General features: G+C 47.1%; 3 protein-coding genes across 6 annotated transcripts in view; 1 reads left to right on the top strand and 2 right to left on the bottom strand.

The window, feature by feature from the left end:
* Nucleotides 1-3,161, top strand: part of LOC112576854 (5-oxoprolinase-like) — a 29,573-nt gene extending 26,412 nt beyond the window's left edge. For all 3 annotated transcript variants that reach the window (XM_025259654.1, XM_025259655.1, XM_025259656.1), the window contains exons 29-32: nucleotides 46-128; nucleotides 871-1,031; nucleotides 1,352-1,449; nucleotides 1,718-3,161. In XM_025259654.1, coding sequence (XP_025115439.1) covers nucleotides 46-128; nucleotides 871-1,031; nucleotides 1,352-1,449; nucleotides 1,718-1,891 — 516 coding nt within the window. In that variant the 3' untranslated portion in view covers nucleotides 1,892-3,161. The remainder of the gene's footprint in view (nucleotides 1-45; nucleotides 129-870; nucleotides 1,032-1,351; nucleotides 1,450-1,717) is intronic.
* Nucleotides 3,103-7,297, bottom strand: LOC112576856 (small conductance calcium-activated potassium channel protein 1-like). The gene is made up of 5 exons (XM_025259659.1): nucleotides 6,759-7,297; nucleotides 5,699-6,248; nucleotides 5,205-5,384; nucleotides 4,395-4,636; nucleotides 3,103-3,986 (listed from the first exon to the last, which is right to left on the bottom strand). The coding sequence occupies exons 1-5, from the start codon at nucleotides 6,842-6,844 to the stop codon at nucleotides 3,527-3,529; spliced, it is 1,518 nt and encodes a 505-aa protein (XP_025115444.1). The 5' UTR covers nucleotides 6,845-7,297; the 3' UTR covers nucleotides 3,103-3,526.
* Nucleotides 7,298-7,580: 283 nt separating this feature from the next.
* LOC112576855 (small conductance calcium-activated potassium channel protein 1-like) lies at nucleotides 7,581-13,002 on the bottom strand. Of its 2 annotated transcripts, none has more exons than XM_025259657.1 (6): nucleotides 12,559-13,002; nucleotides 12,044-12,177; nucleotides 10,304-10,840; nucleotides 9,749-9,940; nucleotides 9,011-9,252; nucleotides 7,581-8,777 (listed from the first exon to the last, which is right to left on the bottom strand). In XM_025259657.1, exons 1-6 carry the CDS (start codon nucleotides 12,602-12,604, stop codon nucleotides 8,276-8,278), a joined length of 1,653 nt encoding a protein of 550 aa, XP_025115442.1. In that variant the 5' UTR covers nucleotides 12,605-13,002; the 3' UTR covers nucleotides 7,581-8,275. The 2 variants fall into 2 exon arrangements, with proteins under 2 accessions (XP_025115442.1, XP_025115443.1); XM_025259658.1 differs by having other exon boundaries at nucleotides 12,602-13,000.
* Between the last annotated feature and the right edge of the window lie 1,082 nt (nucleotides 13,003-14,084).

Raw genomic sequence — 14,084 nt, 5'->3', positions numbered from 1 at the left:
TTGCACTTGTGTATGAAAAGCTTTGTCTTGTTTTTGCCTCTTCAGGGTCCTTCATGGCATGGTTGCAGTGGGGTGCATACCCATATGACAAACACTAGAATTACTGATCCAGAAATTATAGAGCGAAGGTAAGCATGTACATAGCCATCTGCAATTTGCAGAGAGATATCTACAACACTCGCATATCTACATCACTCATTTATCTACAATACTCATTTATCGTGAAATTGATTTTAGATTAAAATAACATTCATTCTATTCTTAGTATTCTGGTAAATGAACATGCTGCACAATGACAGAGCACAGTCAGTAAAAGAAAAAAAGAAGTTGCATGTGTGATCAAACACTGTATGTGAGGTCACTGCATTTCTTTCATTCATCCACAAGTCATTGTGGCAAGCATATGGACAGATCTTGAGTGATGTAAGCAAGCATGTCACATCAAGGCATCGCCACTCAGGTCTCATGCCTGAGGTCATACTTATGAAGCCAAGTAATGGCACAGCAAGGGAAACTCAAGTACAAGCTTACAGCAGTGTACAGACCAGAACATGACAACATGAATGGACATTACATTGTAATTCTGAAAAAAAGACACTTTTACTTGAGTTCCCCATTTTGCTCTGAGGAAACGACTCTTGCTTCATGAGTACCTACTTTTGCAGCAGATGACAGTGCTTCATACAAAGACATTGTTTTTATGTTTTCTGTATGAGGAGCACAACAGCCCCATGCCACACATTTCTTTGCAATGTTGCTCATCATTCTGATATAATGAGCAGGTCACAACCCCATAGTACATACAACTTTCACAGTGTGGAAGTAAACATAGAAACAGTGTCATAGCCAACATGCATCATTCTGTTACAGGTATCCCGTAATACTGAAGTGTTTTCATCTAAACCGTGGGTCAGGTGGAAAGGGAGTTTTCCATGGAGGGGATGGTGTCATCAGAGAAATTCTTTTTCGAAAGCCTTTAACACTCTCTGTTTTGACAGAAAGAAGAGTGTTTTCACCATATGGACTACAAGGTGAGCAGTGAAAGAGCAAAGAGGTTAACATTTTTATATTCTAGATAGGTATTTTACTCTGCTTCTACTGAGAGATTCACATCAGTAGCACAGTTACTTTCTCAATGAGAAATTATAAATGTGGACACCCAGCTTTCCGTTTGCAACCAGTGGTGGATTGTAACTGATATATCATTCTAAATGACAAAGCTGAGTTATGTTCGTCCCATACACACACACAGCTAGAATGCTATGCAGTGCACAAATACAAATTTGACATTCCAAGATTTCTAGTGTTCACATCTATGGTTTGACGTTTGTCATTGTACAAAATACTGCAGGTGGAAAGAATGGAAGAAAAGGTCGTAATCTTATGTTCTATAAGGATGGTCGCATTGTCAGCATTGGAGCCAAAATGTCAGTTGCTGTCTCGCCAGGGGTAAGTTTCTTTACATTAGTAGACACAAGTTGTGTGTGTGAGAGAGAGAGTGTCAGACGGCTAGAAATCACAGCTGATGATTTTTGAACATTTCTTTTTCTTTTACTCTATTTTTCAAACATTTATTTTTGACTTTTGTATGGTTAAGGCATATAGACTTTCTTGGCACGAAGGTGTCCCAAGTTCCTGTCACCTCTATATAAATAAATGAAAGCTGTTGCATGTTCACTAGAAATTTGAAAAGAGAATGTAGGTGATTGTATTTCAGGATATCTTTCACCTGGAGACACCAGGAGGTGGTGGTTATGGAGACGCAAGTTCAAAGCAGGCATCCCAACATCAGGTGGGAGAGGAAGCAAATTTTGACATGTTGGATTCATTCCCTAAATTTCCAGAGCGAGGCAGTGTGCACCAGTACAGACTTAGTCAAGAGTCTGCATAATACCGAGACATACTGAGATCTCATGGTAGAAAGCGTCTTTTATCAGAGTTTCCAGTAGAGTTCATCCAAATAACAGTAAAATGCTGCTGGTGATAGCATATTTACACTGAAGGCAAGCAGCACTGGTTATTCACACTGGTCAAATATTCAGAATATCAAATGTGATTGACTACTGATCACACAGAACATTTATATATACTTATTAGCTTTAATGTCAGCTTCTAGTCTTTGTTTTTCAAACTAAAATTATCCATAAATTGTGATCCATCAGTTAGATATACTTATTAGCTTTAATGTCAGCTTCTAGTCTTTGGTTTTCATACTAAAGTTATCCATAAATTGCAATCCGTGATGCTAAAGCTACCTATCCTTTGTGACCTCATGTATATCCAGAAAGATATCTGTAAAGTATTTAAATCTTATCATAAGAAATTTCTGACATTGATGACACTTCTTTATAATGCCTTTGAATGTTTAGACTGAGCACAGTTTGTGATTGCCTTTTAGCCTGAGCCACCTAAAATATTGGCAGTAGTAATTTGGCTGTTAGTGTAAGATTGATTAGAATAATTATTCTTTCCACATATCCATGTATTTTGATGCGGTTTGTTTGAACATGGTATACTAGTGTCACTTATGTGCCAATCACAAGGATATATTCTGCCAGACAGGTTTATCTGTTGAACATATTTTCCTGTAAACTGCAAGCGTTCAATTGCAGTGAAGCCGTACACATGGACAGCATATGTCTACATACATGCATGGGGTGTGGCACAAGTATTGTTTGTATGGTTGTGTCAACTAGTGACTACTATTTCAAAGATTGGGAATATCAAAGCGGAAGTGCAGATCTAATAATATCACCAGTTTGAAGTATTACTTGTATCAGCAGAGCTTTGGAAGTGTTGTTGTACCACCTACCACCTAGGATTGACATTGCTAAATCTGACATTGCAAAGAAACATTCCAAAGCCAGACCAGAGCTGATCACCTCAGATTCAGAAACGGGCATTTGGTGTGGACTACACTTATTATAATCAGGGACAAGAGCTGAAGTATCAGACCTTTTTTTAATCAGAATTTCTTTATGGCATCAATGTGATTTTGCATGATGAACTCTAACTTTAATATTGTTTTTTCCAGCTTTGTCTTTTGGAAATAAATTTAGTATCTTTCTGAAACGGCCAGCCATAGGATAAGAAAAGTATTACTATTGCTTGAAAATATTTTATTCTTCTATTTTGACAAAAATAAACAGGCTGTTGCAGCATTGTGCATCTGAGTGGAATTGGTTTCTTTTTAATTCGTTATACACGTAGTAATGAGACATGCTGATGGTATTCAAAGTACGATATGATTGCAGTTTGAGGAAATACACAGACCAAAACTTTATTGGGGCGTGGTGTTTTCAATGATTTCACCTGAGAAAGTAGAATAAAATAATAACCTTTTGTTTATCAAGCCTGCAGAACAGAATGTTAGTATATGGGAATGTCAATATGTCGCAATGATTTCAATAACTTGATCAGGTAGTGAAATGGAGGCTATGGGGCGAGCAGTGAGGAAAGGCCTTGTGGTCGTCATTGTGACCGACACGCCATCATTCTGGTTGTGGTGACTAATGACACAAGTCCGTCACTTGAAGCGATCTTCAGCGATGGCGACCAGGTTGTGAAGTTCGCCATTGATGGCTGCCAACTGTTTCTTTAAGTCTTCTACCTTGCAGGCTATGTCGGTCACCAGAGAATGCACCTCCACCACGCCCACGACCGCTTCGCCGATGTTGGCCTTGGTTTGTCGAGCATCCTTCATGAGGCGTATGGCCTGCATCAGCTTGCCTTGCACGTGCACCCGCCTACCCCTGGAGGTCTGGTTGGCGAGATCGCGCATGCGCCAGAGCTTGATCGCGTTCTTGATGACGTCAGCGGCCGCGTTCTTGTGGCGGTTGTCGAGCTCTATGCGAGTGCTGAAGGTGTGCACGTACTTCTCGGCGCGGGACAGTTGTAGCTTGTTGGCCAGCACCGCCACCAGCAACGCCGTCACACCCACCCCCAGCAGTCCCACCACAACAGCCACAACACGACCACACTCGGATCTGACGACATCACCATCTCTTATCATGAAGCTAAAAAGTTAACAATTTAGAACAATTTTCCTGTTACTTGACTAGATACAAAAGATGATAAAACTTATCTCAATATGTGCAATAAAAGAATAAAAATGATAATTGAAGATAGTCTACTTCGTGAAGAGTGAATATACCTGCATGAGGCGGGGCTGGAGAACTGCAATCGCTAGCAAAACTCAGACACCCGGTACCTGACTATACCTACTTTGCAAGCACTCATTGTTAAAAATAATTTGTTGATGTCGAGTATACCAACAGCCCTGAACTCAAGCAGTTTATTGTTATCTGTGAGGACTTCTTCAATTGTTATTGACATTCACGCGACCTCAACAGCCTGATTGCCTCTTAACAATGAATGGAGGTCAAGGTTCTCACCTGGGCACGACGTCTCCGTAGCCCACAGTGAGGAAGGTGATGGCAGAGAACCAGAAGGCTTCTGGGATGTCTCTGGCCGGCGTCTCGTTGAGGGCCCTGTGCTCGGCCAGAGCCACGTACGCCTCGCACGTGCGAACACTCCAGCCTGACAGCGAGAAGATGGCGACCATGGAGATGAGCAGCATGCTGCCCGGCCACTCCGACATCAGCGCCTTGAAGACGAATTGCGCGTCAATGGGCACCTAAAAGGTAGGTCAGAGGTCACAGTACATTAGATGGAGTTAGATAGGAGTTCTTTCTCAAGAGACCTCATGACAAGCGTGTTAATCCAACCATGACATGGTATGAGTTGTAGACTAGTTTGCCTTCCTCTTCCATTTTATTTTAAAGTGCTTAAGAAATTGTGACAACAAAAGATCAATTTCGAGGTTTACAAGCTAATAATAAAAGGTTTCATGGAGCCAACATCTAGCTGCTTGTCTCTGGGAAAGCTGAGGAAGGGCAAGATTTTGACCTTATGCAAGAGAAAGCAGAGATTTCCGTTGGTCTTTTCTTTAGTTTCCCTCAATTCACATTTTGAATATATATATATTCAGCTTTTAAAAGTGTTTTCCCTAATTCTCTTTTTGCGCACACACGTGCGTCTTTTCAAGTAGTTTCGCTCAATTCAACTTTTATATTGCTCCTAAAGTCCCGAGGGTGTCACCTGTCATGGGAATTAGTGTTAAAACTATCAATATCATTGTAGAGAGCTACATGATATTCGGAGACAAGGATGCAGCTTCAACACACTGACAGGTGGTCCAGCACCTTGCTGAGGGCGCCCAGGCTGCTGGTGGCGGTGTCGGTCAGGTAGCGCGAGTGGACCACCAGGAAGCGCACCAACAGGTAGAGGCGCAGGAACATGAGGACACTCAGGGCACTCTCCAGCTTCGGCTGCAGGCTGAGGGGCGGGGGATGGACGGAGCACACCACCAGCTCCAGGATGACCTACACACGACATGTTATCTGATGTTGATGGGCTCATTAGCACCTTGCCTTTAGTCTCCCTGCAATGCTGGTTACAAGGAAGCAGTAATTAAAGCGGTACAACAGACAAGCACCTAGTCCACATTGTGGAGCAGCAGGCTGTAACATTCTACATCACAAAGCTATCAGCAGTGCCATCAGTGTTACACCATGTAGGAATCACACATAGTCATTACACAACATGAAATAACCATTCCATAGCACAGTACTGTATCAAGTCTTCAGTATTCTAATGAAAGTATCAACAAGATGCTGACAAAGGGCAAATAACTCACGCTGCAGACTAATGGCGGGCTGATGACCAGCCGCCAGTCATCCAGGCTGTTGTTAACCACCGCCAGTTGCACGGTGGTGATGTTGTAGACCACCACGCTCAGCAGCAGCAAGACGGTGGACAGGGTCACAGATATCCGCAGGGTCAAGGACGCGACCTCAGACTTGGACACGACCTTTTGCACGTACAGCTCCGTCTCCACCAACATGGCCACCACGCCCACGCAGGCCGCGGCCACCGACAGGTCCACCAACGACCTCGACCTCGACAACAGCGTCTTGCGGCGCGTGAGTCGGTTGCGTAAGGTCAGCCTGCTAGCCTTCACGGAGTTGATCCCCTTCCCTCCTTCGCTTGATCTTTGCAAGAGAATGTTGTTCTGCTTGTCCGTGGTTGTAGTCTCCCGTCGCTTGGTGGCGTCGTCCCCGTGCTGCCCGCCGATGTCCACGTGGGAGTACACGGAGAAGTACCTGCTGCGCCGCGAGTCACGGGCCGACCGCTCCGTGTTTCTGACGACCACCCGGGGAAGCGCGTCCTCCATCATCTGCAACTTTCTGCATGGACAGTTTGTAGAGTGCATGTAGAGTAGCATGCATGTCGGTAAATACGACTACAGATTAGACTCATTAGATGACCATAACTACCCGGCTACTTGCTCCAGGATATCCGTCAGAGTGAAACACCTTATCGGCCCAGTCATGTTCTTTCTCATGCCGACCTCCAGCATGTTGCAAGGTCCGCGCCTCTCTTTTGTTTCTCTGGTGGCAATGTCTGGAATGCTTGGCCGCCATCACTTCATACAAGTACTTTCAACTTCGACATTCAGACCCACCTTGTCCGCAAACATGACCTCCATGTCTCTCTTGAAGCTACCACATGTCAATGGGGGACCATGGCTCGACTAATATGTTGTATCATATTTCAGTTCAGTCCCGTTCTAGAACTTTAGGAATTGCAAAAGACACAAACACGAGGTCACAACACATGCTGGAGGTCATCAACTAAAATTTAATTTAATGAAGAGAATGTGAAGAACTATTTGTCTCCTGAAGTGAGACACTTACCCTCGTTTTCTTCTTGCTGTGACCAGTGACCTGCTGGCGGCTTCTCTCTGGTAAAAAACAAGTCTGTAGTCGTTATGTGATCTCATCAAACACGGAACTTCTCAAATCCTCTTATGTTATTAAATGTTCAGTGTGTGGACACTCAGCATGGCAGTCATAACTATGATGTCAGCCATGGACAGACGGAAACGGCTGGTCACTGAGCTTTTGTGAGGCTGAGTTGCTGGGAGGGGCTGGTGACATCCTGATGCCTAAACTATAGCCACTGATACCAGGGGTGATACCGGGTGCCTGCCCTACAGATACAGGCCCTGGCACAACTTGTAGCGGGTAGATATTAGCACAGACTTGTATGAAGGGTGTGGATGCAAGGGTAGCCACATCACGTGACGTACAGCGATTAGAGAAGACGAGATCACGTGAACTAGACCCTGTATTAACATTCACTATCCCTTGATGGAATCAGTCAAATCCATGGTGTGGATAATGCTAATATTTCCTGACAATCTCTCAGGCGATGCGCTTATCTGCCATAAAAGTTTGTGTTTGTGTGTTTCGCGCGTGTGCCCAAGAGAAAAATGACCAACTGCATCTCAGGAAATTATGTATTATACTTGTAAGAACGGTGTGCATGGTGGTCACCACCAAGGGTCTTCCTAGGGAAGTGGATAAGAGCAGAGCGGAAACGAGCAGCAAACAGCGACACCCAGTAGTGTAGTGGTGACAACAGATCCTCGCCCTTAGCTGGTAGGGCCTGCTGAAACTTCCCTAAATATTGTGAGACAGACAGACAGACAGACAGACAGACAGACAGACAGACAGACAGACAGACAGACAGACAGACAGACAGACAGTAACAGCACTAGGGAACATCACTGACGGATTAAGATGAAATCTCACTGACACCTCGTCTGAGGGATACCAAGCAACACATAACTTGCATGGTGGCAAGAATGGTGACCTTTAAATTACAATATCAATAATGACAATGTGTGGCTTCCTAGTACATATAATTTCTTGTATACAGTAGTTTGATAGAAGAGGGTGGGGTGAGGAGGTGGAAGTCAAGCTTACCGCACGTGCAGTCGCTCAGTGTAAGACAACAAAAATCCAGCAAAGAGAGGTTTATGATGTTTACAGACCAAGAAAGACGTGGTATTGAGGACAAGTTCTGACCTGACCATCATGGTTCGTTAGTATCTATTGGACACACACACAGATGAATGTGATGTACACCTCACCCCAGGAGCCGTAATCATAAACCAGAGGTATGTGCGTACCACGGTGTTTGCTTATCTCCCACTGATGCACGCAGAGCTTCTGTCGACAGGTAGGTGTGCACCCAGCACAAGACGGGGGTCTCCGCCTGTTTCGTGACATAGTTAACCTGAGGTGACCTCACCTTGTTTCATGACCTTAGCCCCGTGGTGTGTCATAATTACGGCCCCTGGCGGGTCACTGCCAGGTGTCAGCAACTATTGCAAGAAGAAAAGGAAACGGACGGACAGAAGGCTGCTTCATGTCGACCTTTGTCGCATCGCCGTTACGATCGTGTCGAGCTTGGAATCCATGGCGAAGAGGTGATTCTCCATCTCGTCTGTTTTTTCCCTGACTGCATCCAGCTGCACCATCAAAAGTTCAGTGGTGCGCGCCAGGGCGGTCACGCCTGAGTTGACCTCGATGACCCCAACTGCGGCCTCGCCGATGTTCACCTTCGCCGTCTTGGCCTCGCGCATGTTGCGGATGGCCTGCAGCAGCTTGCCGTGCACGCGCACCCGCATCCTGTCTGCCCTCAGGCCGGAGACGCCGCGCATGCGCCACAGCTTGATGACATTCTTGATGACGTCAGCGGCCGCGTGCTTCTGGCGCTTGTCCAGGTCTATGCGCGAGATGAAGGTGTGCACGTACTTCTCGGCGCGGGACTGCTGCAGCTTGGTGGCCAGCACCGCCACCAGCAACGCCGTCACACCCACACCCAGCAACCCCGTCGCTACAGCAGCCACCCGTCCGCACTCGGATCTGCCATCATCATCATCATCATCATCATGAATCATGAATCATCATCATCATCATCATCATCATCATCATCATCATCATCATGAATCAAATCAGGTATTATCAGCTATGTTCGCCTGTCCTGTCCTGTCCCACCACAAGCTGCCATAATAAGGTGTCAGTAGTATGCGGTGTCGTCGTCATCTACAACTCGTACATCCCTTAGTTGTTGTTGCCGGGGTGAAGGCTGTTCTCACCTGGGCACGACGTCTCCGTAGCCGACAGTGAGGAAGGTGATGGCAGAGAACCAGAAGGCTTCTGGGATGTACCCGGCCGGCGTCTCGTTGAGGGCCCTGTGCTCGGCCAGAGCCACGTACGCCTCGCACGTGCGAACACTCCAGCCTGACAGCAAGAAGATGGCGACCATGGAGATGAGCAGCATGCTGCCCGGCCACTCCGACATCAGCGCCTTGAAGACGAAAAGGGCGTCTATTCGCACCTGAAACACAGGTGTTACCTGTACCACGCTCTAACACGCACCAGCAAACAGGAATGAAGTCAGGTATGTGTGCCGTGGGTTAAAGCACCATGTGTTGCCTTACATTAGGTTTTGTAGTTGTTAGCTCACCTGGAAAACACGAGTTAAGCTCGTATACCTGCTGTCACGACATTTTTGTCAAACGATTTGGTCACGCGTATGTGTGGAACTGATCCCCACACATGTTACAAACTGTTTTTCATCAATAAATGTATTTAGAAGTGTCGTGCGATGAAGATTATGCGCTCACCAAAGTTTCTAGGGGCAAAAATTGTGTCGGTAAGTTAACGCATTCGATGAATTCCAGGACAACGAGCGTGAAAAGTATTTTATTTCAAGATGTAAGAGACTCAAGAGACAGAGATGAGTGGAAGATGTAAGAGACAGAGACCAGTGACACATAAGAGACAGAGATCAGTGACGTAAGAGACAGAGGTCAGAGACAGACGATGGCCACCTTGTTGAGGGCGCCCAGGCTGCGGGTGGCGGTGTCGGTCAGGTAGCGCGAGTGGACGACCAGGAAGCGGGCCAGCAGGTAGAGGCGCAGGAACATGAGGACACTCAGCACACTCTCCAGCTTGGGCTGAGGGCCGGAGTGCAGGCTGACAGGAAGGGGGTGGACAGAGCACACCGCCAGCTCCAGGGCGACCTACACACGTCACGTGATTGTCACTCCCCTGTCTACATCTTCTAATGACAAATGACTGTTGACTGTCACACCACTGTCTTTTGCTAGTCGTTTCCCTACTTTTGACTGACAGCACAAAGCGAGGTCATTAGGTGGACAGCAGTCCGCTCGACAAATGGCCGCGTGGCAGTCTCTACCACGAGACCTCTCAGAACAACTACGACACGATGCTTCACAAATATGACCGGCACCCTGAATGACACAGCTGTCTTATCATTTACACCCAGAAACCGCCATCAGCGGACATTTTGATGCCGCCAACCACTCACGACGAAGACAATAAAAAGGGGAAGCTACTCAATGTAAAGAAGGGAAATAACTCACATTGCAGACAAAGGGCGGGGTGACGGCAAGCCTCCAGTCGTCTAGGCTGTTGTTGACCATGGTCATCTGGACACTGGTGACGTTGTAGGCCACCACAGTCAGCAGCAACACGACGGTGGACAGCGACACCACCATCCTCAAGAACCAGGAGACGGGGTCAGCCTTGGACACGATCCCCTGGATGTACAGCTCTGTCTCCGCCAGCATCACCACCACACCCAAGCCCGCCACCGCCACCGCCAGGTCCACCAGCAGGCGCCATCTCCATAGCAACTGCTTGCGCCGCAGCAGGCGGTAGCTGATGTTGTCCCAGCGACTGGGTCTGGAACCTCCCAGGACGCTAAGCCTGGGTTGTGACGTCACGATAGGCGGGGGCACTTTGTCCTCCTCCACTTCCTGCTGCGCTCGCCAGTCGTTCTGACAGGCCTCGTTGTCAAAGGCCAGGTCTCTGCGGGGATCCGTGTAGCGACGGAAGTGACTGTTGTGCTCACCAACCAGGGGGATGGCAGGATCCTCCTTCTTCTTGACCATCGACATCTGCAGCGACATGGAAGGCGAGGTAACTGAGAGGTAGTGGGGCAGAGTGGAGGTACTTTGGGTAGCACGTCCGCACTTAATAACCTTTAGGTGATGAGTAGAATGTTCATGCTTGTGACACTCAAGTGGTCAGTATGAGGACATGCATGCTTCTGGACCTAGGGCTGAGTAGAGCGACATGCTTGTGACACCCAAGTGCTGTCTGCAGAACAGGAAGGTGACTTTCTGGGTTGCCACGTGACCAATTCAGTAACCAATCAACTTTCAACACGTACGCATACAGTTCAGAGGTATGGCAGCGGCAATGCTGAGCATCATGGCATGTCTGCTGGCCTAGCTACATCTCAGCTCAACTACGATTTGAATTTTGAACCCTGACCCTGGAATTGAAGGTCATTGAAGATGTGTAATCGTAATTAGTGGCCGCCAAACAGAATTGACAGAAAACCCAACCTGACATTAACGAGCAACAGTAAGGAGCGAGTACAGACACGTCCACACATCGTGAAGCCTGCACCTGCCACAGGTGTGACTCGGACAAGCGGAGACAGGGCGGTCGGATGTAGATGTTAGTCGAGCAGCAATGTCGCGAGTCGTGCAGACATCGGCGCGTGAGACCAACGTGCCGTCACGTGACGCGACTGAAGCTGGTGACGTCATAGCCCGCTTCTCGCCGTTTCTCGCGAACTGCATCATGGCCACCTACACGAATGCTGCCTGGTTGTAGCCTGTGGATAGCCAGCCTACAGCCAGCCTACAGCCAGCCTTTCCATGGTCACATGGTTCAGACCGAACAGCGATCATCATCGATCCTGAAGTTCGTAACTAAGACGAACCCTGCTCCGCACTCCAACGGTCGAGCAAAGATCTACAACTACGTTTACACAGCAGCAGTGATACGGTGATAACAGAGTGCACAAAGGTGACAGAGTGGTTGCTAAGTTTGGAACAAAAGTAAACATGTTATGCTGAAGTCAGTCAACTGACAAATAAACATGAAAGTTAAAGTCTGTCACTGTACTGACACCATACTGACCATGTGTAGAGAGACGCACGGCTAAAATATGAAATACAAAAGTTACTCAAGTGTAATCGCTGGTCCCTTCCCTCGCCAAACTATATTTCTTCACATGAAGGATGCCGACCCATCTAATAACAGAAATTATTGGGTCATAAGGCTGCTCCACACCGATGGCTACTCACCATTTTATTCATGGGAGGCAGCAGACGATGCAGGTAGAGGCGAGACTTGTGGCTGTCTTTAGGGCGAGCTGTCCGGCGACAGTTGACCAGTGAGCCACTCACACACGTCACAGTGGGTCTAAGATGTCGGACGTCTGTTGGCGAGGACCAGAAACAACTTCATTTTAGTTTGGGAATTAATGAGACAGTTACAACAGGTGGCACGAGACTGTTACCACAGAGTTGTACAGTGAATACGCAGTGTTACTACACCGACACAACACAACAACGACATTTACAACACAACAACGACACTTACAACACACAACTACTAGCACAGCTACGACAATCACAACACACATTTTCAGTACAGAGTTATGACAGCTACAACAAGTAACGGGTGTACAATGTACTTGTCACAACATCAAGTAAGGATTATACTATGAATAGTCACAACATCAAGTAACGGGTGTACCATGTACTAGTCACAACATCAAGTAACGGGTGTACTCTGTACTTATCACAACATCACGTACCGGGTGTACATGTACTAGTCACAACATCAAGTAACGGGTGTACCATGTACTTATCCCCAACAGCTTCAGACGAGGATGCTCCGCTAGACTGTTGACTTGCTCGGCAGAATATCTTTGTCGTCAGCACTCAGCGGAAGGTTTTCTTTTCCTTTATTTTGCTTTGTAAATGAAGTCCCCATGAGACTGGTGTCTGCCAGCCGCTGGTGTCGCCTGACCGGACTGGACACAGGACCTGCATGCGACGAGAGGTGAGACTTCAGCGCGTGTTCCACCTGATCGATGGAAGTATTTGGCATCTTGAGAAACTCATGCTTCCCTCCCACCAACTTGGTCGACACACGGTAAGCTGTTATCCTCCCTGTGCGAACTCAAGCTGTCATCTTGCGGTCTGCAGCCTTCTATCATAATTTGTTAGCACTGGGCGACACCGCAGCTTGGCCTCCCTCCTCGTCCCCTGCAGATCGATGTCACCTTCAACGTGGTCTCCACCTGCCCTCGGTGGTCTCTCCAGAGGCTCTGCCCACCACCGACGACAGGGACAGAGACAGGGACAGAGACAGGGACAGAGACAGGGACAGAGACAGGGACAGAGACAGACAGAGACAGGGACAGAGACAGGGACAAGACAGGGACAGAGACAGGGACAGAGACAGGGACAGAGACAGGGACAGAGACAGGGACAGAGACAGGGACAGAGACAGGGACAGAGACAGGGATCAACCCCGAGCCACGGTGGATGAGCACACGAGCAGGGACTGGACCTGGTCCTCAAACATCCAGTGTTTACTAATTTATTAACATGCTGTCTGACCACTTTTCTTCCATCTTTACTGTAGACCCTGTCTTTCTTTCCAGTCCTGCTCCTACCAAAATGGCGCTCACATCATTTGTCACTGTAGAATGTAAACAAGGTTACTTGGTTGTGAGATTTTAGCGAAATATTGTAGTCAATGTTGTAATTACAACAGTCAGGTGAGGCGATGCATGAGTACAGTCACAGGTAAGACTGTAGTGAGTGTACTTCACACAGAGTGAAGGTCCTCAACATTGTGAAGGTGTGAACGTGAACCGAGTTAGTGGCGGGTGTCATCTGAAAGTGAGTACAACATACAGTTTACAGTTGAATGGACTGAGGTGTACAGAATACAATGTACTGAGGTGTACAAAATACAGTTTACAGTTGAATGTACCAAGGTGTACAGAATACAATGTACCGAGGTGTACAACATACAGTTTACAGTTGAATGTACCGAGGTGTACAACATACAGTTTACTGAGGTGTACAAAATACAGTTTACAGTTGAATGGACGGAGGTGTACAGAATACAGTTTACAGTTGAATGGACGGAGGTGTACAGAATACAATGGACTGAGGTGTACAACATACAGTTTACAGTTGAAGGTACCGAGGTGTGTGGTGAGGTACCCAGATCACTGAATGCTACCCGAGGAAAGGCGTGACGACCGATGTACCCAGTTGACCCTGTCACACCCAGCACTCGATGTCAAACTGTTTCATTACAGAA

The sequence above is a fragment of the Pomacea canaliculata genome, linkage group LG12, assembly GCF_003073045.1.
Source record: "Pomacea canaliculata isolate SZHN2017 linkage group LG12, ASM307304v1, whole genome shotgun sequence".
NCBI classification, from domain to species: domain Eukaryota; kingdom Metazoa; phylum Mollusca; class Gastropoda; order Architaenioglossa; family Ampullariidae; genus Pomacea; species Pomacea canaliculata.
This window is presented reverse-complemented; position numbering and strand designations above follow the sequence as displayed.

Coding starts and splice junctions, on each gene's coding strand:
- LOC112576855 (XM_025259657.1), bottom strand. CDS start 12,604: ATGGTACACCCGTTACTTGATGTTGTGACTAGTACATGTACACCCG. Junction 10,841..12,043: donor TGCCTCCCATGAATAAAATG/GTGAGTAGCCAT, acceptor ATGTCGCTGCAG/ATGTCGATGGTCAAGAAGAA. Junction 9,941..10,303: donor CCCCGCCCTTTGTCTGCAAT/GTGAGTTATTTC, acceptor TGACGTGTGTAG/GTCGCCCTGGAGCTGGCGGT.
- LOC112576856 (XM_025259659.1), bottom strand. CDS start 6,844: ATGAGATCACATAACGACTACAGACTTGTTTTTTACCAGAGAGAAGCC. Junction 6,249..6,758: donor ACAGCAAGAAGAAAACGAGG/GTAAGTGTCTCA, acceptor CTGTCCATGCAG/AAAGTTGCAGATGATGGAGG. Junction 5,385..5,698: donor GCCCGCCATTAGTCTGCAGC/GTGAGTTATTTG, acceptor TGTCGTGTGTAG/GTCATCCTGGAGCTGGTGGT.